The sequence below is a fragment of the Pagrus pagrus genome (assembly GCF_965226575.1).
Source record: "Pagrus pagrus genome assembly, chromosome: 21".
In the NCBI taxonomy this organism is placed as follows: Eukaryota; Metazoa; Chordata; class Actinopteri; order Spariformes; family Sparidae; genus Pagrus; species Pagrus pagrus.
In genome coordinates this window covers 11,925,902-11,950,238 of record NC_140208.1, presented here as the reverse complement: position 1 = coordinate 11,950,238, position 24,337 = coordinate 11,925,902, and the positions used below count along the sequence as shown (strand labels likewise).

Below are 24,337 nucleotides of genomic sequence, written 5' to 3'. Positions count from 1 at the left end.
GTTATGAGACATTTTGCATTTTTTCCAAAATTTCTCTATAAAATATTTTATAGACTATAGAATTAATTATGAAAATTCTGGCCAGATTAATCTATAATGTAAGTATGATAGCACAAAGATGCTGCTTTGGCACAGGGGTGCTGAAAGCTCCAGTCATTAAGTCTATATGCTAAGCTATGCTAATCATGTTGAGGCTCCAGCTCCACATTTATGGCACTTTCAATTTTTAAGAGCTCTCAGATAGAAGGTTAATATGTGTATTTCTCAAACCATTATTTAATGAGCTAGAAACAGGAATAGAAAACGCATGTGTGAAAGGAGACGAGATGAATCACACTTGCTTGGCACTGGTTTCACGAGGTCGACCGAGGTCTACCGGCTGTAGATTTGTTGGATGCAAAATGAGAATATCCAATCAGTGAAGAAGCTCGCCTTAAGATCTAAGGGCACAGCCTCTCATTATCTTTGTAACACAACCAACAGGATGGAGCTAGATTAATCAGGAATTCCCACCTCTTCACTTCCACTGCTACCTGCTTATTCCCCCCACAGAACATCCTGTGTGACCTGCTTCCTCTCACGTCGTTAAGATGGTTGCAGCTCCTCGTGAATTTCCTGCATCTTCTGGCTCTTAATTCCTTTTGAGGGGGTTAGAGAGGAAATAAACAAAGAAATTAATGGTCATATGCTGTAAGTGGAAATGTAATCATGTTGCTGTACAAAGGATTTAGAGGGGGGAAAAAACTACTTAACCAATCAGATGAAAGAGTGGATGCAGGTAGCAGTTGCTATGGCAGCAAGCATTGCCTCACACAAAAGAGCATTTACGCATTGGCTTCTTTTATTCTCTCAGCAGATCTATACTACATCCAAATTGGTTATTAAAGCGCCTGTTTTATCATTCCAAGATACAATACAATACATTACAATTATATTAAACTATGTGTAAATGGCTCGCTGTCCCTTTTGATTGGGCGAACCATCAGGAATTAGACACACTACGAAACATAGCAGCTATTTGTTGGAGAATCGTTTCAAGGCTTCTTACCAATTTAGGCCAAGAAATAAAAGTAACTCCTCCTGAGTTACTGAACTCTTTTTCCTTTTTCCACAGTCTCTCTTCAGTTACAGTTCAATCTCTGCTTTCTCGTGGTTGAAATCACACTTGAACACTTGACTGAGGAGCCAAGAGAACCGCTAACACCACTGGTGGGGAATTATTTTTGCTTTTGAGGGGACATTTCCTGCAGTGGCACCGAGGCCCTGTTCACATTTGGCATCAGCATGCGTCCTGAGTGCTCTGATCACACGTTGGCAGCTCTTAATACAGGTTTGAACACCCCCAAAGACGTATCGAGGACGCATTTGAGATCTGATCTCTCAGAACACATTTCGAGGTGGTCCGGGACGCATGTGACAACATTTTTTTTTTAGCAGTGTGTACAGACACGTGTCCTGGGCCACATTGAAGGACCACCTACTCAACTGACCTCCGCAACACAACAAGAAGACACCACAACAACATTCATTATGGATTAAACACCGTCTGTTATGTGTTTTAGCAGCAGACTTTTGTAAACGCGCTGCCTGTTTAATTATCCATTGAACTCGTAAACGGCAATATCTCCAGACTCCATTACAAATCGTGTGATTTTAAGAGTCTTAGCTGCCATGAACGATTTGCTTGTTATAGTCTTTTTGGGTGATTATATACTATGACACACTTAACAAACTTTGTGAAACGGCTACGATAAAATCCGAAAACATTGGCGCCTTCTTGGAAAGTCAGCACTAAATACAATACATTAAGAGGTCTCTTTCGTTGTAAAAAGTGTCAGTTTGCTGCGACATCGCTGTAAGTCTGTTTTAATGTCTAAAGTTCCTCAGAACAGCTTCACTAACTTCCCATTTAAACCGGATGTATTGAGGAATATAATATATCGACAGTAAACGTCAAATTTGTATAACTACAGTAAGCAGTAACTTATATAGGGTACTTCTTTGTCATTTGTGGAGAGAGTCACCAGACTCCCTTTAAAAAACGCTTAATTTTAAGGCTTGTTGCGTTAGGAGAAACCGTGTAAACTGTTTGTAACACTGTCTACAACACATTCTTAACTATTTGGGCGGGCCTACTTGTTAATCCAGCTAATGTTATACATAAAGATACTTCTTTCTTTGTGTTCAAAACTTTGTATCTGTTTGTGAATTGACAGGCTTGAAGCTGTCCACTTGTGATCGGGTCCCTCGAGACGGATGCCTCTACAGTGCTGCTTATTTCGGGAAGGTTGTTATTATGAGAAATACAGGATGGATAAGTCCCAAGGTGAGATCTGTGTTCATGCCATGCTCATGTGTGGAGGCATTAGTGTCGCCCCAGAAAGGTAAATATTTACCCAGGTACAGTTATGACCATTTCTAATTTCAGACAGTCGCTTCTCTCCAGCGTCCTTCCATCATCTCTACCTCCATCCGCCCTCTGGGCCTAAGAACCGGATGTATAAATACAATCAGGTTGACTGTCCCAATATTTTGACATCTGTCAAAGCAGTTTTGTCAGAGGAAACGTGGAAGTTACTTTTCAGTAAATCTTGACAAGCAATGCCCATTACCACACACAAGCTGCTTGACCTACATACAGTATTTTTTAAAGCAACATTAGTGAAGCAATAAGAGTCTTAGCTGCCACGAACGATTTGCTTGAAATAATGTTTTTGGGTGCTACATTTCAAAGATCCATCTGTCCTAGAAAACTCCTTAATCCAGCTGTTTTCGCGATTGTCATACACTGCACAAAATGCCAATCAAGCCTGGATTTAATGACACATTTTTTTTAAAATCAGTCGCCTTGTGCAGATCAAATCAGCTGGTCATGATTAAACATGATTTAGCCGAGCGACTTGCTCACCACTCGATATGTAATCGACACAGATATCTGTGATGATAACATTTTTTCTCATGTCTCATCCAAGTTCTGCACACATCCTCTTTCTTTAATACATTTCCCTCCCCTCATTAGAGTAATACTTCCTGGTACAGTAGGAGATGAGACGCTGTGTGGGAGGAGAGAAACGGAGCCGTAGGAAAGACAAACAGGCTGCAGAAACGAACGGCCGCGTGCTCTGTGGCGGATGGCGGCACAGACAAAACAGGCAGCCTCCTAGTGTCAACCTTTCATCACAGGTAGAATGAAGCCATCTCAAATAAGCTACTGTGACCTGTGCTCAGGGTTCAATAACCCCGACAGTCAATAACTGGCACAGAAAACCCATAAGCCTCTAGTCTTTGGTTAGTTGAGAGACCTTTCAGTGGCGCTGCCTCACCTCTGTCTCTTTCTGCCCCTTAGATGTGGGTGTTTTCTCCGAGTCAAAATGTTCAAGTGGCAGAAATAATCTCATTTGTTGACGAAAATCACAACGGATGGAGCTAAAGAAGCATTGTTCAAGGTGGTTTCCGTTGGGCATGCAGCAGCCTTGGATGGGGATCATAAGGCTTTAATGCCATTATCGCTCTGCAAAAAGGTAATGGCATTCAAATGATTATTTTGCCGCCACATTGCACACGCGTAAGATGCAACCGCTGAAGGGATCCTCGGGAAATCATTCGAATCGTATTACAACAATAGTGCAGACAACTGGGCAGCCAGGGCTTCTGTAAGAAAATGACTCTATATGTCATCGTGTGGCCGTTTGCCTAAGTATATTGTGCTTCTGCAACCATGAACAGGAGCAAATTCACTACTGGAGTCTTTATACCTGCTTAGCTAACAGATGGGCCTATTCCTGCCAATGACAAATGTCTTCGAGGTCGCTCATTGGTATTCCTTATATTGCTCTCAGCCATGTTATCAAGCTTTATTATTTTTCCCCCAGACCATGTATCATCTGACCCACCCTTCACAGCGAACGTCTGTTCTTTTAAACTTTTGAAGCAGCTTTGCCTTGAATGAGGTTTGTCCCGCACAAAAATACTGCACTTGACCATGTCATTTTAGTTTTCACTTTAAAATCCATAGCGCCTAGCCAGCAACATCTGAAAGATATTTCTGCTGCTGTGGGTGGTAAATACATTGGTTTGGTCTCCCACATTTGTTAGAGTTGGTTCATGTCTGGTTCAGAACTACGTTGTTATAAGGATTGGCCAAATGTTTGGACTGAATGGAGCTACACAATAACTTCAGGGTCAATGGTCCTATTTACACTCATTGTTGCAGATGCCTCATATCCATTTAACATTGAATTTTGTACACAGCTCTATTTTCCTGTCCACAATGCGGTACTTAATATATTAATTTTGCATTACTTTCACCAAAACATATAAAATATAAAATGGAAGAGGGTAATATTGTCTTGCTAACCTCGAAACAACCTGGCTTGTGTTGACTATAAAACCTCTTACTGTCATTCAAAACTTATTATCATAATTCTTCTGTTCTGTGGTCAGCCGCGTTTAGAAAACACCTAGAAAAACTGCACTCTCGCCGACCTTAACGCATTGAAATAGATTGACTACAGTCGTGGGTTATTGATTTGTTGATTGCCAATAACAGCTCGTCCCGCCATGGCAGCAAAGATGCATGAAAGATCCACAACACTGGCAGCGCTTGCAATATTCCAGGTGCTGTGCCAGGGCCAACACTAAACAGACAAGGTGGGGGACTTTCATGTTCATGTTGTAGGCAGCAATATAATAATAAAAAATCATACCCAACAACAATGGCAGGAAGAAAAGAAAATATGTCTTTTGTCAGTGGAAGTTTTGTTTTTGTTTGACGAGCAAAGTTGCCGACAAATCAGAATGAATTACTCTGGAATTAACTGAACGACTGAAACTTAGCTGAGCATGTCCATATTGACGAAAGTTAAAACATATACATTATATCGTTATGAGCCCGCTTTCAATTAGCTTAAACTGGTCGCCCATGACACAGTGGGTCTGAAAAACATCTATGAAAAATTCCTATTGGAAACGCGTTATATTACTCCTTATCTGCTTACTTTTGTAGTGCCTTATCTCAAAACTGGTAGTAGCAATACACCTGAAGCTGTAACTGGCAAAAACACCAGAAGAAGAATCACTTCATACTTAATGCACTTAAGCAGTTTAGCAGCAAAAGATTACCTAGTTTTACAGTAGTATCACTTTAGCTGTCGAAGTCGGTACGTTGTGTACTAAAATTTTCTGAGTTGTTGTCTGGACTTGAGGGTGCATTTATGTGAATTTTCCGAGATGAGAGCTAATTTTTCTGATTATTCCGCACCACTTGAATGCGTTTATAAGAGTCAGACAAGAGTGTTATCATCCTCGCGGACTGTCATTCACACCACTCTGTCACCCACACAGATTATTCAGCGGCACGGCCTACTTGTATGACTGTATGTGTGTGTTGAAATAGCACCTGAAAGAGACACCTTCTCCTGTCACTCGAGTGGAGCAGGAAGGAGGACGGTTCATTCCAGAGTAACTTCAGCTGTTATCTCAGACCACTTGCTGACATTGTAACGCCTCAGACGGATGCGTTCACGTCTTCTCAACATCTGGCAGGGGCACGTCTCAAACCGCCTAACAAGGTGTCACGACTCAAGACGCGTGAGGTGGCCATGTGTAAATGGGGTCAGAGTTCCATGAAGGGATCAGTTTCAGTGTACAGTAATAATATCTGACCAGAAAATTACCACCTTTCACCTCCCTGATGGACGTTGGTATTTATGTTGTCATTACAAATGAAATGAATCCAAGCAAAGATATAGAATAATCATTAAAGCATCACGTTGAAGGAGGAGGAGGAGGAGGTTGGAGCACATACTCTGAAAACAGCAGCACGAAACTAAAATTAAAATAACGCCAAAAAAGAACACAGAGTGGTTGAACTGTGATGAGCTTTTTTCACTTGCAGGTGGAGAGGAGCTGAAATGTGTTTTCCTTTACAAGAGGGCTCATGAAAATTGTGCAGACAACTGTTTATTCAAAAGGTGTCACCATTACCTTTTGCCAAGGGCATGTTTCCTGTCAACCGAGGCCAAACAACCCTTTGACTCGAAAAACGAAAAAGGCTTTGATTCAGTGGATATCTTTTATAGAGGAGAATCAGGCTTTTAATTTTAATAGCATTATTTGAAATTCTGAATCGTATTCACAAACATCTTTTGAAAATATATCTGCTGCAGATCAAGTGCAAAGTACAATAGATTTCTTCTGTTGTGGAAAAAGCTCAAAATAATGAGCAAATTTAGCAAAACTTTGATTTAGTTTATGTAGTTAAGAGCGTATGAATTAACAAACGGGTCAGCTGTCACAATATGGATGAAATAAACATGTATTGATAAAATACAAAATGTTCTGCCTCTTGTGAAATGAGCTTGTCGGCAGTGAGGAGGACGACGAAGGTCAGAGATAACGAGACATACTATAAAAGCAGGCTACTAGCTATTAGTTTGCTAACATCACAGACCAACAGCGCACTCTTCTCTGCTCCTGTGTGTTTTATTATTTTAGTTAATTTGGTTAATTCCCCCATTAGTTCACGTGTAAGCAAGTTGCAAGCAGGCAGCAGATCGTCCTTAACTTGTCCTTAAAGACAAAAAGACAAAAAGCCAGATGTTAGTGGGTTTGTTGTCCAGTGTGAAAGGGCTATCAGTCCATCGTGGATAAGAAGACAAAGGTTACCAACATGCTTCCAGTGTAACAAGTGAGTTCCTGTCAACTGCTGCACACACACCGCAATGAATTTTGAATGAAGGAGCGAAGGTCAATTACTGGCTAATTTAAAAACAAAAGAGAGTTAGAAATTGCTGCTGGGGAGCAGGAGAAATCTCCTCTGTGACACCTTCGAGGCAAGCCTGCAGCTGACCACTCCTCTGAGAAAAATAAGGTGTTGAGGTGAATGCATCTGTTTATTTGTCGGATACTTGGCTGGCTGGTTGACAAATAAGAATATGGCAGGTTGGTGAAAACACAACCTGCCTCAACTTTTAATGGTGAGAAGTTCTGGTGTTCAGTGTCCAGGGAAGTAAGGAGTCTGTTGTCTACTGAATTGGAACCAGGAATAGTCCTGATTAATGGATAAATCGGGGTGTCAGAGCAGGAACCCACATGCAATGAGGGCTGAAAAATATAAGCTACACGTATAGAATCTTTTTAAATATTAAGCCACGGTGCATGTGTTGGTTTGTTGCCTGTGGGAGCTTAGACAGCTCTGCAGTGAACCCTTTACACTCTGCAGATGTCCTCATTAAAATGCCAGTTTCACGTAAACAGAAGGTTCAAGCATGGCGGTATACACAAGGGCACGGGTATCAACAGGCAGAGTTATATGAATGTATAGTGTAGTGTTATTTACTGATGCTGCAGTGTGATAGCCTTCAAACAAGGACACTAACCGACAAACATGGCTGAGTAGCAAATGTGTGCAGACTGTTTTTCTGAAGTTCCTCTGCAGATTGTAGCATAGGGTTGAATGACTGGAGGATGTAAACTATTGTGGTGTAGACTTAAAGGTGCAATATGTAAGAAAAATTCAAAAGAAATAGAAAAATGTTTTGAATATTCATATACTATTAACTGTTATCAACAAAAGGTACAGAAAAACAGTGTTGACATTTTGTCAAAGATGTCTCTGTGTTGTGTTGCAGAGATATCTAGTGAAGTTAGCATGCTAACCAGCTAGCCCCAGCCCTAAAAACCTCTTTCTCCCAGCGGTCCAAAGCTTCTGTGCTGGTGGTGTAAACACCAAGGGCCCTAAAGCTATCGCTTTCTGCTGCCTCAGGATATTAATCAGTCATGGCTGTATGGAAACAATAGTTTGCAGCAGTTACCAGTTATTCTAGCTGCCCCTTGTTCTTGATTGCATGAATTCAAGGTGGCTTTATGTACTGCATCTTTAAAGCCAACACAAGGCCGCCAGCTTAGTCTTGATTCTGAATTGTTTAGCACAAACATAAAATTGTCAAACATGTTCTAAATTATGTTCACATTCCAGGAAGTCACATATGATGACATTTAACTTTGACATTTCTCTCCTTTTAGTGAACAGATGTAATGGAGGTGTGCATGCATTAGCCTCATGAGTGTTACGTCTTTTGTATTTTTCTTAAAAATGGGAATAATAAATCAGAGACATATTATGCTCATTTTCAGGTTCATAATTTTATCTTGAGTTACTACTAGAATAGGTTTACATGCTTTCGTGCTCAAAGAACACATCAGTTTCCTCATATTGTCCAGTGCTGCAGCACTGAAACACTCTGTTTTAACTCTGTCTCTTTAAGCCCTAACCTTATTAAAACTAATGATATCTGAATTCCTTTCTGATGAAAACTGCTAAGGAGACCACCTATTTGCTGGGTCGGCCATCCTCTCACCGAGATTCACGATTGGACAAATCTGCAGGTTCCTGGGCATGAAACCCACATTCATTTGTCACTCAGACATCTCCCAGTATCCATGTGGCCGGTGCACATACCTAAAGAACAAATCACTCTTCTCAACAGACATGTCACGACAGCATGGCTGACAACCAACACACTGGACAATGCACACCAGTGGTTTAACAAATCTCCAATACACCACACAGCAAGTTCCTGCAGGCTCCACGAATCTGTCAGTGATCACACCTGCCCCTAACAAGGAGAACGCTCGTGGTTGCACACTTGATGACTTGCTTTTGTACCTGGGCGCTGCTGCATGGTGCACACCAACCACAAGAATCAGCTCTGACATCAATAGATAATCATAAGCATGAAGGTTAGTCTGCTAGAGCTACAAGACAGCCGCTGAGAAATTCAGGGGAGGATCTTTAATTTGTGCTTTCTGCCTTGCAGTGACTATCTATTAAACATCCAGCAGCAGTGTCCAGCGGCCGTAATAATTACGAGGAATGCACTCAGCGCAATTAAAAAGCTCCGACCAATTAAAGGTGACCAGAGGTTAAGATGACTGGTCAGGAAATTATGCTAATATCATGACTTGGAATAAATGTCACACAATAACAATAACCTTCAGCAAATGACTTGTTAGGTTTTGACAAGAGGTGCTGACACTCTGCAGGGAGGACACAGACTCTGGCCTTTTAATTTGATAGAGAGTGATGGTGGTGTATGGGAGCAGGCCAGAGCGCAGATGATTTTTTTTTTTTCTCCCACATGCCCTGGACTCTTGAGTCGCCCCTGTCATGGCCACCCAAATTAATGTCAACTTTATTTTGCGACAATTATAACCCACCGGCCCTGGCTCCTCTATTACTACAGACATTGGGTGATCAGTATAAAATTATATTCAAATTTTTGGATTTCATATTAGAAAACGGTTGATGGAACTGGCAACATTTTATTTTTTTTAAATCCTCAATTTTTTTCCACTCATTTGCCTTTTTCACGAAAGAGCTTATGCACTCAGTGGGACATGGAAAGTATTTTTCTGAATAAGTTCTAAAATAGTGAAAATTACAACTCACAAGACTAATCTAAGAGGTGTGTCCGCTCTAACAAAAACGTCTGCCCCCACTAGGAAACAAAAATAGATTTTAGATTGAAACAGCCTCCTTATCCCTCCACACAGATCCGATGTAACCCTGACTATAATACATGGAGCAAACAGAAATGTTATGTTATTTCCAATTTTGTTTTCTACACTGATTCACTGTTTGAGATTCAATAAGTGGTCTTTTAATAGAGAGGCAGGAGTTTTCCTCAATAGCCCTTGTGTGACCAAGTTTAAACACTAAATTGTTTTTAAGTTCTGTCGCGTAAGACAGATACATAAATTATATAACATAAGTAACAAAAGTGACGTGACTGTTATTCTAACACAAAGCAGGATGTTTTCCAAAAGTAACTTTGATGTCTAAACCTAACCAAGTAGTTTTGGTGCCTAAACCTAACCAAGTAGTTTTGGTGTCTAAACCTAACCAAATAGTTTTGGTGCCTAAACCTAACCAAGTAGTTTTGGTGTCTAAACCTAACCAAATAGTTTTGGTGCTTAAACCTAACCAAGTAGTTTTGGTGTCTAAACCTAACCAAATAGTTTTGGTGCCTTAACCTAACCAAGTAGTTTTGGTGTCTAAACCTAACCAAATAGTTTTGGTGCCTAAACCTAACCAAGTAGTTTTGGTGTCTAAACCTAACCAAATAGTTTTGGTGCCTAAACCTAACCAAGTAGTTTTGGTGTCTAAACCTAACCAAATAGTTTTGGTGCCGAAACCTAACCAAGTACTTTTGATGCCTAAACCTAACCAAATAATAAACGGCGACTTGACTTGTAAAATTATCTTTAAATTGAGATCATGTGTATTTCATGCAACAGTTCAATCAGAATATTTTTTTAAAAAGGTGACTCGCCAGTGACCACCATTCATATTGTCTACAAAATAAGGTCCAATGGGGGATTCCAGAAGGAAATGCAGTGGTATAATGACTGTTTGCCTGCAGAGGTGGCACCAGCTACTGCTTATCTCGATAAACCAACTCCTGATACTCGCAAAACGAGTAAGCCTATAGTTTTCCAAAATTTGCAATAAATGTGGATGGATACCAGGCAAATCTCTTGAGACTTCTACACAGAAAAATGCTTGCTCTTCTGCAATCTATTATGTCTTTATATTCACTGCGAAGCGTTTGAGTGCCGCATCGTTTTCCAATAGTGTGATCAAACGGTGGTTTCACAATCTTTACTTCTACCTCTACATCATTTCTCTTGCAGTCTCTGCTCTCTCTCTCTCTCCCGCCATCAGATCACACTAATACAAGATACATCTGTAAACTGCTCCCAGCTTGTCCCATATTTATGCGTACACATGTCTGGCAACAGCATCACCTAGCACTCAATGTCAGTGGTCACTTCAGCAGATGCTCCAAACAGTTTAATAATACAATAACATGGAGGCGAGCCAGTATTCCTCTGCATCAAAGCATAGCCTAGTTTAGTATTTCTCTCCTGTCATGTAGGTCAGGCCTCATGCAAAAATGATTCTCCCTTATTTCTTGTCCATCTGAAATTGGGGCTTGTACAAGAGGAATAAAAGAAGCCATGCTGAAAATTAATGGGAGCTCATGAATAGGTAGCTTGCCTTGAACTGTTAATGAGAGGAAAGTCAGTTTTACTAAGCAGATCGCAGTAACCCAAAATCCATGAGGGGTTTCTTTTGACAACTAACCAGCCTATTTTACATTATTCATCCCTTCAGAGGGTATGTTTACGCCCAATAACCTATTTTAACTCCTGCTGTTTGAGTCCTGGATGTCTTGTTTCTTGTTTTTTTCCACTCAGTATTCATATCAAAACCCTTTACCCTCCCGGCGGACACTGCAGTGTGAGTAAAAAGCTCATGGAGCCTTGTGTCTGACTTTCCTCAGACTGAGGACACAAATTCAGATGCCCAGATGGAGCGGGATGTCTTTGCATTCCTAGATTATACTCTTCTGCAGGTTGGACAATATGTCCCCCCTTCTGCCACATGTGTAAGACGCACAGTTCATCAAATCGCCATATGTGTGTGTGTATAATTGTAAGGGAGTATTTAATTAACTTAATTAACTGCTCAAATATTGGATAAGGAATCGGACGGTATAATATGCAGTGAAACCCTTATTTCATACCTGCCTTGTTTTCATTGAGATTTGTCTTGCACGAAAACACCGTCGTCCTATAGCTTGGGGGAATTTAATTAGATTTAATGTACAATCCTGTCTTCCCTTTTCATGTTTACCATTTGCAAGGAGGATGGAGGGAGTAATTTGTTTTCATGTGTTTGTGAGGTGACTAAGTAAAGCATTTTTTGAGACTCTCTTGTGATTTATACTTATAAAAATGAATTTCAGCAAAATCTATACTAACATTTCTTGTGCTTCATACATATTCCAACACAGAAACCAATCTTCCATAATCACGGTTCATTTATAAGTTATGCAGGAGTTTAGAGAGTGAAATCCTTGAATTGAAAGTGCAGTCTGGAGCCTCCGAGAACAGATGCAACAGTACGTTTTACATACAGTTTGTGTCCTTAAAACCACTGGTGGTGAAGGGGGGTTCTCAATTCTGGATTTTCTTCAAGTGATCAATCTGTGTTGGGCACACCAACCCCCTCCTGTCAATCACAGACCTGCCTGTCCACACCTGTCCACCTGCCGTCACTATCAAGCTTCCTGCCTCAGTAAATAACCTGACCCTCCTAGTCAGTTTCAGTGTAAAGATGTCAGCTGTCACTGGATGGCATATACTACTATCACTTTGCTTAACATCCTTTTTAGTCTGATCTGCCTGTCTCTGTCCTCATTGCCTGTCAGCATCCACCTTCTCATTGGCCCCTCCTCAGCCGACTTTTTGGTACCAAGTCTGCAGCAAGAAAATCATTCAAAACCAGTGTAAATTCATAAAACAACTGGAATGACGTGCACCAAAAAAAGCTGTTGTTCCTGAGCTATGGCGTTAAATTATGGGGGAAACGTATGATGTGACAGTGCATTTAACCTCTGACATTTTTAATAACAAATGTCATAACGTCATCATTTTTTATTCATTCTTGAGTGATGGCCAAAAATGTGTTTTGGGAGGACACAATGACCTTTGACCTTTGGCCACCAAAGTTTTTTTCAGTTCATCGTCAAGTCAGAGTGCATACTTATGACCTTCACAAGAGTGGGGCGAACTTATGGCTATTACCAACTTGGAGGCGCACAAAGTTTAACAACTGGTCTGGGTTTTATCTGACTGAGGCGACAGAGTTTTCTAAAAACAACAATCAATAGCGCGACATGTGATGCATCAGTTCTGAGGAAATGAAGCCTTAGTTGCCCATTTCAACGTGTTTCCATACCAGGTGTATCATCAGTGGTAAAATACAACCCCACTGAAGCTTTTTCCCTCTTGCAACTACTTGTTACTCCTGGGTCTGTGATAAACATTAGTATTCCTGCACACTGATGGCCTATTGTGCTCAATTGCTGAGCAAATTGCTCAATCAGTTGGCTGCAGATTGAATTTGCCCATGACAGTGTGTGGTAAATATCCTGCTGATACATTTCCCACAAAGTGATAAGTGGAAAATATATACAGTCAAGTAAAAAAGTAAGTACACCCAATAAAGGTTTTACTTTTATGACATATGTGGATTCATTCATTTTTTATCTTTACTGAAATATAATCTAAAGATAAATGTAGCATTTAATTGTGCGATCATTTATTCAGCCAACACTTGTTGTTTTTGTAGTATTGCTGCATTTGGCAGAAACAACTTCATGTAAACATCAGCTACAACAGTCCACCAGCTTCTGACAGCACTCGGGAGAAATATCTGCCCAGTCTTCCATGCAGAACTTTTTCAACTGTGCAATGTTTGAGGCGTGTCTTGCATGTACAGCCAGTTTCAAATCTCCTCACAGCATTTTAATAGGATTCAGATCCGGGCTTTGACCAGGCCATTCCATCACCCTCTGTTTCTTCTTTTCCAACCATTCTGTTGTGGATTTGCTCAATTCGTCACATACAGCAGCTTGATCAGTGGCCCTAATCATCAAACACTGACGCTCTATACCTGCTCCTCCTGTTTGCATGTGAAGGGCCCCATGTTTAAGTTAGAAATAATAACTAATATGCAACATCCAGGGTAGACTTTCAAAATAAAGCTTGCTGACAGACAATTCACGTATTATTATGATAATGACTATTGGACCGTTATTAACATTGTCAAACGGCCGTGGTTTGGTTAGGTTTAGGCACCAAAAACTACTTGGTTAGGTTAAGGAAAAGATCATACTTTGGGTTGAAATAACTGTGTCCAGTCTTATAATTTACACAATGAAATGAGAGGAATGTAAACGGAACCTAAAAGTCCAATTTGTACGAAAAGTTGATTTTTAAGTCTCATTCCCAACTAGTCAAATAGTGACGCTGTGACGGGTGCGGACCCGATCTACAATCCCCAGGTGTCAGTATGTAGGGACTCAAAAAACAACTTTTCCTGTCACAGACAGGATGCGATACCTGGTCTGCAGAGGGAAAGTCCAGTGTTTGACCAACTAACTTTTCTTGCTCTCTACACTACTGCATTAGAGGAGTATTTCAAGAAGAAGGGCACCTATGGGGTCAAATTTAAAAAGCGCAGGGCCACTGACCAGGCTGCTGTTTTTGACGCGCTGGGAAAGACAACGGACTGACTTCGGATCATTATCCTGTTGGAAGGTCAGGTATAGACCCTCTTCACAGCTGGCATGTTGGCTTGTCAAAGCTGGAGAAGCACAGGTTTGTCCAATGAGGCAAACGATGGCTTCATTCCATTAAGTGTCCGAGTAAGCCATGTCAGTGAGCGAGCATGCAAAACATCAGAGCCCAGAAACTAACTCAGCGAAATGGGATCATTTCCGACTCATTTTGGTATGGTGACTCAAAAATCTACTTTCTTACAAACTGAGCTCTTTAATGTAAGAAATTCCACCTGTGCCTTTCTTTCTTTGACGAGTCAAAATGTCTGCTGGGAAAAGCGTCCATTGTCATGAGCTGTGTGTGAAGAAAGAAAGAGATCACTTCAATAAGTTTCCTCCGTAGGGTGTTGGGATAATACTTACTTTTTCCATACAGTAAATTAGCATTTCTGTTTATCAAATTGTGAAAGGGATGAGAAAAGTTCAATGCAGGTGTCACTTGTTATATAATGTTACCCTTTTCCATCCACATTGTTAAAATAAAGCTCAAATATCTCGGTTTCTAAATTTGTTGAAAAAGTCACATTTTCCTGGGGTATAGTTAGTTTCCGCATGACTGCAGTGAACGTCTAGCGAGATTAAACAGTATGGTGACAAAATACGTGTGGCGAGTCAATGATCTGAAAATGACGACAGGAAAAAAATGATTTGTGTGTGTGAAAAAAGGAACAAACTGCTGCTGCGTGACGTCTAAAGGTCAGTCACTTGATTACAGTCATTATCTCACACTATAAGTGTATGGTATATCTTTGTCTACATTTCTTGAATTATCGGTGTTAGTGGTCCATAGATTGCGGTTTTCGGCATCACAGCTCGAAACCAATCTCCTGTATATCTGTCAACCACGGTTGTCCCGACAGTGAGACATACACACTACGCTCCTCTGACTCCCTTTGCTACAGTGAACTGAACGCATCGGAAACACACAACCAGAGGCATCTCATCTGCTGACGGCACTCAAAAGATGTAAAAGTCTGACTTTCTGGCATAAAGGCGTCAGAGAAAATCATAGACGTGACATTTCTGAGCGGAGCGTCTTACTCCCCCACACCACCGCAGCCCCCATCGACACCCGAGAAGGCCCCCTATGGCTCTTTGTTGTCTAACACTCAGCGGGTACAGATGCTTCTGCGCAGACAAAGATGGCCTCCTCTCCACTTGTTCGATGGTTATTTCATTTAAAGTGTCAATCCAAGCCTGGAAATACTGGCAGTTGGTCGGAGTCGGAGGGGGGCTTGTCACGGTGCTCTTTGAAGCATCAGAGGGTGTAATTTGCAGGACGGAGGTTGTCAGAGGGCATAAGCAGAAAGGAATACTGATGACAAAGTGACCTCACAAGCTGAGATCTTGTCTGATCTAAAGTGAATGTAAATACAGAAGATCAAACAATCTTTTAATCATGCCACAGTAATGGTTGAGCAACAGGTTGTAAGAGGCTGATGATTTTTTTAGACAAATCAAAGGCATATAGCATGACCAAACATTCACTAAAGCATCCATTCTTATTGTATTTGTAAGGAAGAAAAAGAAGAGATCTCTAATCCTTGGTACCGTACACGTTTGAGCTGATACCTTTACCAGTACCTGGTATTTTGATTTTTCAATCAACACAACAACCAAAAAGGGGTGTGCCAGCACGATAGGGGCATTTATCAGTTTATAGACTGCAGGACTTATCTCTCAAAGACGGAACAAGCAAGCCTGTTTGTACCACATTACTTTATAAGCTCTATAACATTAAAAGTAAAGAGCCAGACTTCCTATAGGATGTACTTCCTTCTGTGCAGAGATGTAAGATACCACACAATGGGAAATCAGTTTTATCTTCTTAACATATTGCCGCTAATCTGAATTACCTGCTTTATATTGAAGAGCACGCACTGTTCAGTGTGATGAACTCCCACTGAGAGATGTTATTAACTGTTTTTGTTGCGAAGATTGATGGTCTGAGATGTAATATCTTTTCTCCTGTTTCTCTTGGCAGTATGCTTTGCTGCACTCAAGACATTTAAACCCTCTCACTCCCAGTTCCACAAGAGTACAATATGTGCTGTGTACACTGTAATGCCCAGACTACACCCTGTTGCCTTTGCATATACAGAAGCTGTAAAGCACGGCTTGGTTGTGGTGTAGTTTTTAGACATTTAAAATATGTAAAATGTGTCTTATGTGAAATATATTCACATGTAAAACAATGAATGTTTCATGCGCTTTTCTTTTCTTTTCTTTTACTACCACTACTACTACCTACCTTGTAATTATCTCCTGTCCCAGGTGAAACATTTAGACAGAACCTTCCATTTCCTTCTTTCAGTTTTGGTCTTTGAAAATGTTGAAATGTCATTTTAAATCAATGAACCGACATGGAATGGGTTATTGAATGTGGGATATATACAGCTCTGATCTGTGTCATCTAGGCTCTGACTTTGTCACTCCCCACCAGGAAGCACAAAGCTGAACGCAGCAGGGAGTGGGGAGTGACGGTAAGTTTCCCCCCCTGAGGAATAAAGACTCAAAGCTTACAGGTGGATGCTGGGTTAGAGGTGCAGCTTCTGAAAGGCTATATGAACAGCAGGGTGTGCTGGTTGTTGAGAGGAGTACATTATTTGAGTGTAAATTTGAAGTTACAGATAACTTAGCCAAGGAGCGATTACAGCCTGGCCCTTTGCTGCATTTCTTTTCTGTCTGTCTTCAGCTGTCACTATCAACACACCCTCACACCTAAATGGCTGAATAGTTCGATCGCCAGTCACTGCCAAAACATATAGGCACTCCAGCTTTTTGTCTTACGCTCACTGTTTAGTTAGGTTTAGGCAAGAAAATTACTTGTTTGGGTTAAAACACTTAGCCTACCTACAACAGGTACGTACCTGCAGTTATGTTATGTATGTGACGTAACTTCTCTACCTTAGTAAGTTAAAATAACCCACTGTTTACTTTTGGTTTCAGTCTCCGGGGTGGAAGTCCTTTGTCCGTTTGACCCAACCATCAATTCCTCACCTCCTTACTATATGGACTTCCTCATAGGTATAGTGGTAGCAAAGCGGCTCTCCATGTGAGGAAATAAAATGTTCACAGTTTGCAATTATAAGTGCTTGGAGATCCAATCATCAGTAAAGCATCTGTCAAGCAGGAAAGCCAAAAAAAAAAAACCCAACAAACGGTAACAACAAAAGCATAAAAAGGCGGAATGATCACAGATGTCGTACTGACATTTTAGGTCATTGACTCATGACATCAACTCGTGCTGTGAGGCAGCAAAACATCCTTTCATTTTTTTGGAACAGCTAAAAAGGTAAAAGTTTGGGGCACAAGTAAGTAAATGTAATCAACTATTCTCAACATGATAAAGTCAGTCTAACATTTCAGCATGTGGTCAGTTATAATCAACTATTGTATGTAAACTTGCTACTGTAGCAACGGTGGTTACTTGACCTTAGAAACAAGCCATACACCCAAGCATACAGCGTAATACTTGTCACGGCCACAGGAGGTTGCCGCCTAAGAGGACGCGTAAATAAGGGACATAATGACCTGCTTTCACAGTGTATAGCCATTTTGCTTGTCACTAATAAATGAAGCAAAAAATCTGTAAAAAGTTTGAAGCAGGTCATGATAAAGACACCAACTCCTCCGTTTTATAATCTTCAAGGGAATGTTTTTATCTTGACCGCAGTTTTCAGACGGCACAGAAGAATTTATCATGAAATGCTAATGCGCTTGCCGGCACCTTGAACACCTTTCTAAGATTAACACCTTCCTCAGATCTACTCGAGTTGCCGCTCAACAGATTGTCCTCCCTTTGTCTCCGCCGGCTGTCCTGCAGCATCCATGCGGGTCACTCTCAGCCTGCGTCTGTGTGCGTGGGCTGCTCTGAGCCTGTTCGCCTGCACACGTCGGCCCCAGTTTGTCTCTCGCTGTGAGCGTCTTTCTGTGCTAGCGCCTGTCTGTCTGTCCGTGTTCATTGTTATCCGTCTCCGTCTCTGTATTTGTGTCAGAGCTAGCTTGGAGCTGTTGGAGGTCTTTTTTGTCTGGAAAAACAAAGTAAAGCACAGCTTGTTAAAGGTCACGAGGCCAAAACTTTGCCGCTGCTGAGGATGAGCACAAGGAAAGAAATCTTAAATTGCTGTTTTTCTACTGTTGTCCCCTTCATTTTTCAATTTACTTTATGCTTGACTCTTATTGCACTGCATTATAAATACATATATTGCTCCGCAGTGCATATAAATTGTTTAGCAAATTCGAAATGAAATCTTGTGCTCATTTTTGTTTATGAGCTTGTAAAATCATCCATATTGCAGCTTGTTTTAAATGTTGTTTTAAATATTGCTTTTTAATAAACAGAAGAAGAGTGCACGATCTTGAATCTCTGATCGTTTGGAGGGCTCATCTCTTCCAACACGATATGATTAGAATGCGTGTATCAGATAGCAGGATAAACATTAGTTGAATCTTAAGCAGTCGCCTCATTGTTGAGGAGAGCGTTTGATGTGCAGCAGGCGCAGCTGCAGGATTGTAGCAGTTGTCAAAAACTCTGAACATCTTGACAAACAGGCTCGAGTTACAGAGGATGAAGATCAATGCAGTGTCTCGTCTTCAGGCTTTGAAAAATGCAAACTTTGAACTTAAAATGCAGAGTTTTTCTTTTTCTTTTGTTACATTTTGGGGTCTACATTAGGCTTTAATTCACTGTTGACTGAAAAGTGCCGATATGCTAAATTAAAGTGGCCTCGTTCTAAAAATGGGATCTTTCTGCACTCATATATATATATAAAAATGCCTGTTAATCAATCTCAGCCCAGTTTCAAGGATGAGTTTTGGCAGTTTCTGCAAACCACTGATACATATACCATATTGACATTTCCACAAAAACATGTCATATCACCTTCGCATTACATGTTTATTAAGTGGCTGTCATAATCGAATGGACACTCCCACTCAAGCATTAGGAGTGACCAAACTGTGGGCTTGGAAGATGATGCTTTTTATTATCATTACACCCTAATTTAGAGGCATACTGTGTAGGATTATTATGTCAGCGACTGTCTATAAAAGGTGCACTGTGTTGTTTTTGGGAAGAAGTGAAACACTATAAGGTATAGGCACCAACCTCAACAAGGGAGGCAGAGAGAGACAGAACAGCAGCGGTGAAACCTACGTCACGCTATGTGGGGAAAAGCATTACGACTCTAAAACATACATACTTTGACCAAAAATAGCGTTTTGGGGTGTGAATACTTACTGGGTACTGAGAAGCCACAGAATGATATAAAAACCTCATAAACATACATAAATAATGGACCCCGGACTTTAAATGGAAAAGACAAACCAAAAGGAAAGCAAAACCGCAAATGAAAACATTTAATTCAACATTTAATTAAAACAGGTTGTCCTGCAGTAATCAAAAGATGTTATTGTTTCCCAGTCTCTCGGTTTCAGTGTTTTTGCAGGACCATAATTACATCACAGATCTAATTTGGATGGGCAGCATGGTGGCTTATGAGGATGGAAAATCTGGGTGCGTTTCTTTCCACATTCTGACAAGCAAGTCACTGGAGACTCTAAACTGCCTGTCTGCGTTGGCTCTTTGATGCTTTGGCTTTCTGTTTTCTGTCTCCCACCCAGTAAATAGTGGATACACTCCAGTCCACTAAAGCCCTGAATGGAAATGTGCAAACAAAAAAAAAAAAAAGAAGAAGCGTCGATGGCTCCTCCCTTGTATGAATGGGGATGATAAGTTGTGGCACCGCATGAAATCTTAAATATAGCAGGCATTTTCCAAAAGCTAAGCTACTGTAACTAGTGCACCACTACTGCTGCGGCAGATAGGAATCCCACTGTTAAAGACGAAATGGATGATGACATACTCGAGCACGTTTTATCTGCGCCTTCACTTTAGGCATCCCTGCGCGAATACACTGCTGAGGAGATTCTGCGAAGAGGGCGAGGAGGATCCGTTGCTATGAGTCGAGCAGCTTCCCCAGGGGAAAAGATATTGCCGGGGCGGATGGAGAGACAATGATTGGTGAAGCATGTGCAGATATCGCATGCAGAGATTGAAATTACACTGAAGGCTGCAGCACATCCGTCTGGATTGGCTTGAATCTATGGAAGGTGTTAGAGAAATGCCACTCAGACTGTAGGAGAAATGAACAGGGCTCTTGCGATGGCTGAACTCTGACTGGCTGATACAACCCAAAGCCACTGTGACTTTGATCCGTCTCATGTTCAGTGTGCTGGAAAACTCAACGTCTTACATTTTTGTTTCGCTGGTTTCTCCACATTTCCTCCCAAGAAACACTGGCACCAGTCCAGTCTAGCGTGATATTCAATATAAATGTGTTATGCCTATTCACTACCGTTTAATGAGAGCAAGATCAATTTGAGGTAAGGTGAATGGTACATGTAATATGAGAATTAAAGGAGGAAGGTTATTCCTGGTTCCTTTCTTTTTCTCTAGCAGCAGAGCTCGAGTTATAATCTGAGTTCTGTTGGGTTCTCTAAATTAACTAATCCTAATCCTAAGTAACGTTTAGGGCGGAGATGAATAAATAATAGCCGAACAGATGCGTTCTGAGACAGAAAGACCGCTCACGTTGGGTTTTAGCATCCGTCCTGAGTGATCCGATCATCAAGTGCTGGTTACATGCCCCTCGTGACCACCTGAGATCTGATATCACCTACTTTATGCAAGTGTAGGCTAAACCTGCATCACTAGAAGAAACAGATACATTTATTACACAGAGAAATAAATATCTTCATGTATAACCTTTGCAGGATGAACAAGTACGCCCAAATAGTTGCGTATTTGTTCTATGCAAAGTTTATACAGTCTCATAACGCATCTAGTTTCAAAATTGAGTGCTTTTTCAAGGGAATCTGGTGACTTACTCCACTTTCTTCTTTCTCCAAAGACGTAGCCTTTATCTACTGTTTACTGGTTTCGTAAAATTTGACATGTTTACCATCAATATGCTGCATTCAATAATACATTTGGTGTAAATGGTAAAAACAGCTGAAACAGTGAGTTCAATCAGCTGCTGGGAGGTAAGATGCACTTTCGATATTGAGGCAGACAGGATGCACTTTAAAGACGCCAAACAGGCAGGCTTTTACAGCGATGCTGCAACAAACTGACACACTTTTACAAGGAAAGAAACACTATAATATAGTGTATTTACTGCCATATTTACAATAAGGCACCAATGATTTAGAATTTGTCGTAGCCATTTAACAGTTTGTTAAGTTTCTCCTCATGCAACAACTCTGAAAATCACACCATTTGTAAGGGAGTCTGGGATATTGATGTTACTAGTGACTTCACTTCATTAGGTGGATATGCGAAAGTCCAGGTTAACTTTACACCTTTGAAGTCAAAGGAATAAATAAGGGACCTCCTCCGACGCTGTATCCTTATTACATTCACGTTCCAGCGCACAGCTAGACAACGCTTGACAACGGTGTTTGTCCCCCTCGGGCGCTCATTAGTCCGTCCGCTTCTTCAGATGAGGTATCACCGTTTCATGTCATAACGCCAGACGAAGCAGTGAACTCTGCGGAGTGGACAGACTCAAACGTCCGGACACAGGTCACCCCGGTACCATTAAAGTGGAAGAAATACAATGTACAGTAAAGTCATGTCCGCCACAACCTGTACTATCAGTCGTTCAAAGCATTAGGAGTCTGCTTTGGTTTTTTGCTGTTTATAAAAATGCAGAAAATTGTCAGGCAGTGAAACGAAACAGCAGTTTATGCTTTGGAATACAGATAAATGCCATTTACAGACATGCCTGTGAAGCCAAATTGCTTCAAAATTAACCAAATGTTCCATCCAAACTGAACAGGTGTGTGGGAACCATTGAGCTTTGCTTGGCAATTGTCTTTGTTTAATTTAATTAGCATAATTTAAATATAAAGCCAATGCTTTGAAGCAGCTTTATATCCTCTAGGTATGAGAGCCAATTTTTTTTTGTAGTCCCACATTTTTGGTCAGGGCCCAGGGAGTGTACAATTTAAGAGTGCGTGCAAATATGCCACCTTTTAACAATATTGTATCTGCTGTAGTGCGGTCTAAACAAGTAGCAAGTGTCATCTGCTGAACTGGCAGTATCGCATATTGTTTATCTGTCTTTTGATTTATGTACCCACTCCACTGCTGTGCTGCCGTTCTTATCTTTTATCAAAAAGCACATCACAGACTTCCTACTGGCTGAACAGCTGCCGCGGTTCAAACCATCACAAGCTACTCATCTACATACACTCGCTGAGATCGGGTACTGTATCTACTGTAGCCGTTCTGTTGTGCAAGTTTACAGAACGCTTCACCCGACTTTCGCTCCGGAAGTGTCACTTTGCTTTTTTCCATTAGTCAGTCTCGGAGCGATGAAGTGTTGCTCCTGTTGCCTTCAATAATGCCAAAACAAAAGAGATTTTTCCTAATAGAATTAATCAGTGATTGTGAATGCCTCGGGGATCACGTAATGTCGGGGGCTGACATTTGTGCTGCCAGGCACATTAATTTAAACCGCGTGCTGAGAGAAGCTGAAAGATGGATTGATAATAAAAACAACAAATAAAATAGTTTAAGAATTACCATCATATCTAATAACAATGCATTCTACACACCGTGACTTCACCCTTTAAAAGCCTTAATCACCGTGATCGTTTAGACATCAGCACTGCAGACAGATCATATCACAGTTTCAGCGTCAGAGATAAAACTGAGATATGCTGATTAACCATCACAATACTGACTATTATTTCACTTAGAGGAGCATTTTTGCTATTGACAGTACAGACGTTATATGCACCATAAAAAGCAGCTGCCCCAGGGATTGCCCGAGGAACCTACAACTGACAAATACCACCAGCTCTCTCAGTAATGGTAATTTAGAGGAAATATTAAATGCCTCAAAGGAAAACCTGAGTAAATAAAAAAGATAATATGGAGAAACCCCTCTCAGGATTCTACTGCCTTTCTGGGACTTTCTGCAACTCTTTCGATTCTTTTTTTTACAGCCAGCAGATAAAACATATTTTGCAACTTTATGTTCTCATGCAGGAAGAGCGTTATTAGTCCTGCCAGTGAAGAACAAGGGAATCTACTTCACATGCTGTTATTCCACCCTGTAGGAAGCGGAAATGCATGGAGGCAGGGAATCCCTCCTGCAATATTGTAGAGTCAACAACTGTCTCTTGCTGTAAACAAAAGTGTGAAATACTATCACTGGCTCTCAGCCAAAACCGAGGAGCTCTAATCTACCCAGTGGTATTTCGGTGGAGACAGAAGTAGAATCGAAGTTGCTACCTGTGCTGCACCTGTCTGGTCTCAGCTTCTTCTCCCTCAGCAGGAAATCTTCACCAGCACTTGTCAGTCATATTGATGAGCCATCTATCATGAGAGAGTGTGTAGCCTGAGGCTGAACTAACTGCCATCTGTAAAGCCAACACAGGCATATTGTATGCACTGGCAATATGCAAGACAGGCAAAAAGTAATGCTGAGGTTCACATACAGACTTGACGGCACGTTGACGCTCACTGCTCTTTTGCTTCTTTCTTCTCCCTACCACGTTTAATTGGCTTCATTTCTTTCAATAAAGTTTTTATAAGTTCTGTAGCAGCATCTATGCTAACCTCTGCAGCGGTTCATCACACCATGTTAGAAACTGCCAGCGCTTCTGAACAGGAGGCCGACTGGTCTGAAACACTGAGGTTCAGCCACAGGAGCATAGTTTGAAGCCTGCCACGGTGGATTCGCAAATCCATTCAGATGCCTACGCTGTTATACTATCGGCTGACAAACCTTGATAGAAGCTGGAACCAACCATCAGAATTCTTACACCCGTGGGACCTTATGTCGGAAAAACTTTGCACGGTAGTGAATGGAGAGAGACAAATCATTTTTTTGTCCCGAGTGAATTGTGCCATGAACAACACATATGATGTTTGTCAATTTCAAGAAAGTAAAATACCATCTAGTTTTGTGTCAAACCGCTCAGGGAGCTACATCGTCTCGCTCAACACACGACACCAACACCAACATGGCCGCCAACTCACCACAGAAAAGGTGCTAAAAAAGATGAAAATCACAGTAAATCTGGTCATAATGACAACTGCAGCTCTGTGAAAGGGTAGTTCATAAGTT

At 41.1% G+C, this 24,337-nt stretch overlaps 1 protein-coding gene across 1 annotated transcript in view; it reads left to right on the top strand.

The window, feature by feature from the left end:
• The window catches only part of gfra1b (gdnf family receptor alpha 1b), a 116,636-nt gene that overhangs the window by 47,468 nt on the left and 44,831 nt on the right, over nucleotides 1-24,337 (top strand). The window contains exon 2 of the mRNA XM_084341421.1: nucleotides 2,217-2,326. Within this exon, the coding sequence (XP_084197547.1) occupies nucleotides 2,257-2,326 (70 nt within the window). The 5' untranslated portion in view covers nucleotides 2,217-2,256. The remainder of the gene's footprint in view (nucleotides 1-2,216; nucleotides 2,327-24,337) is intronic.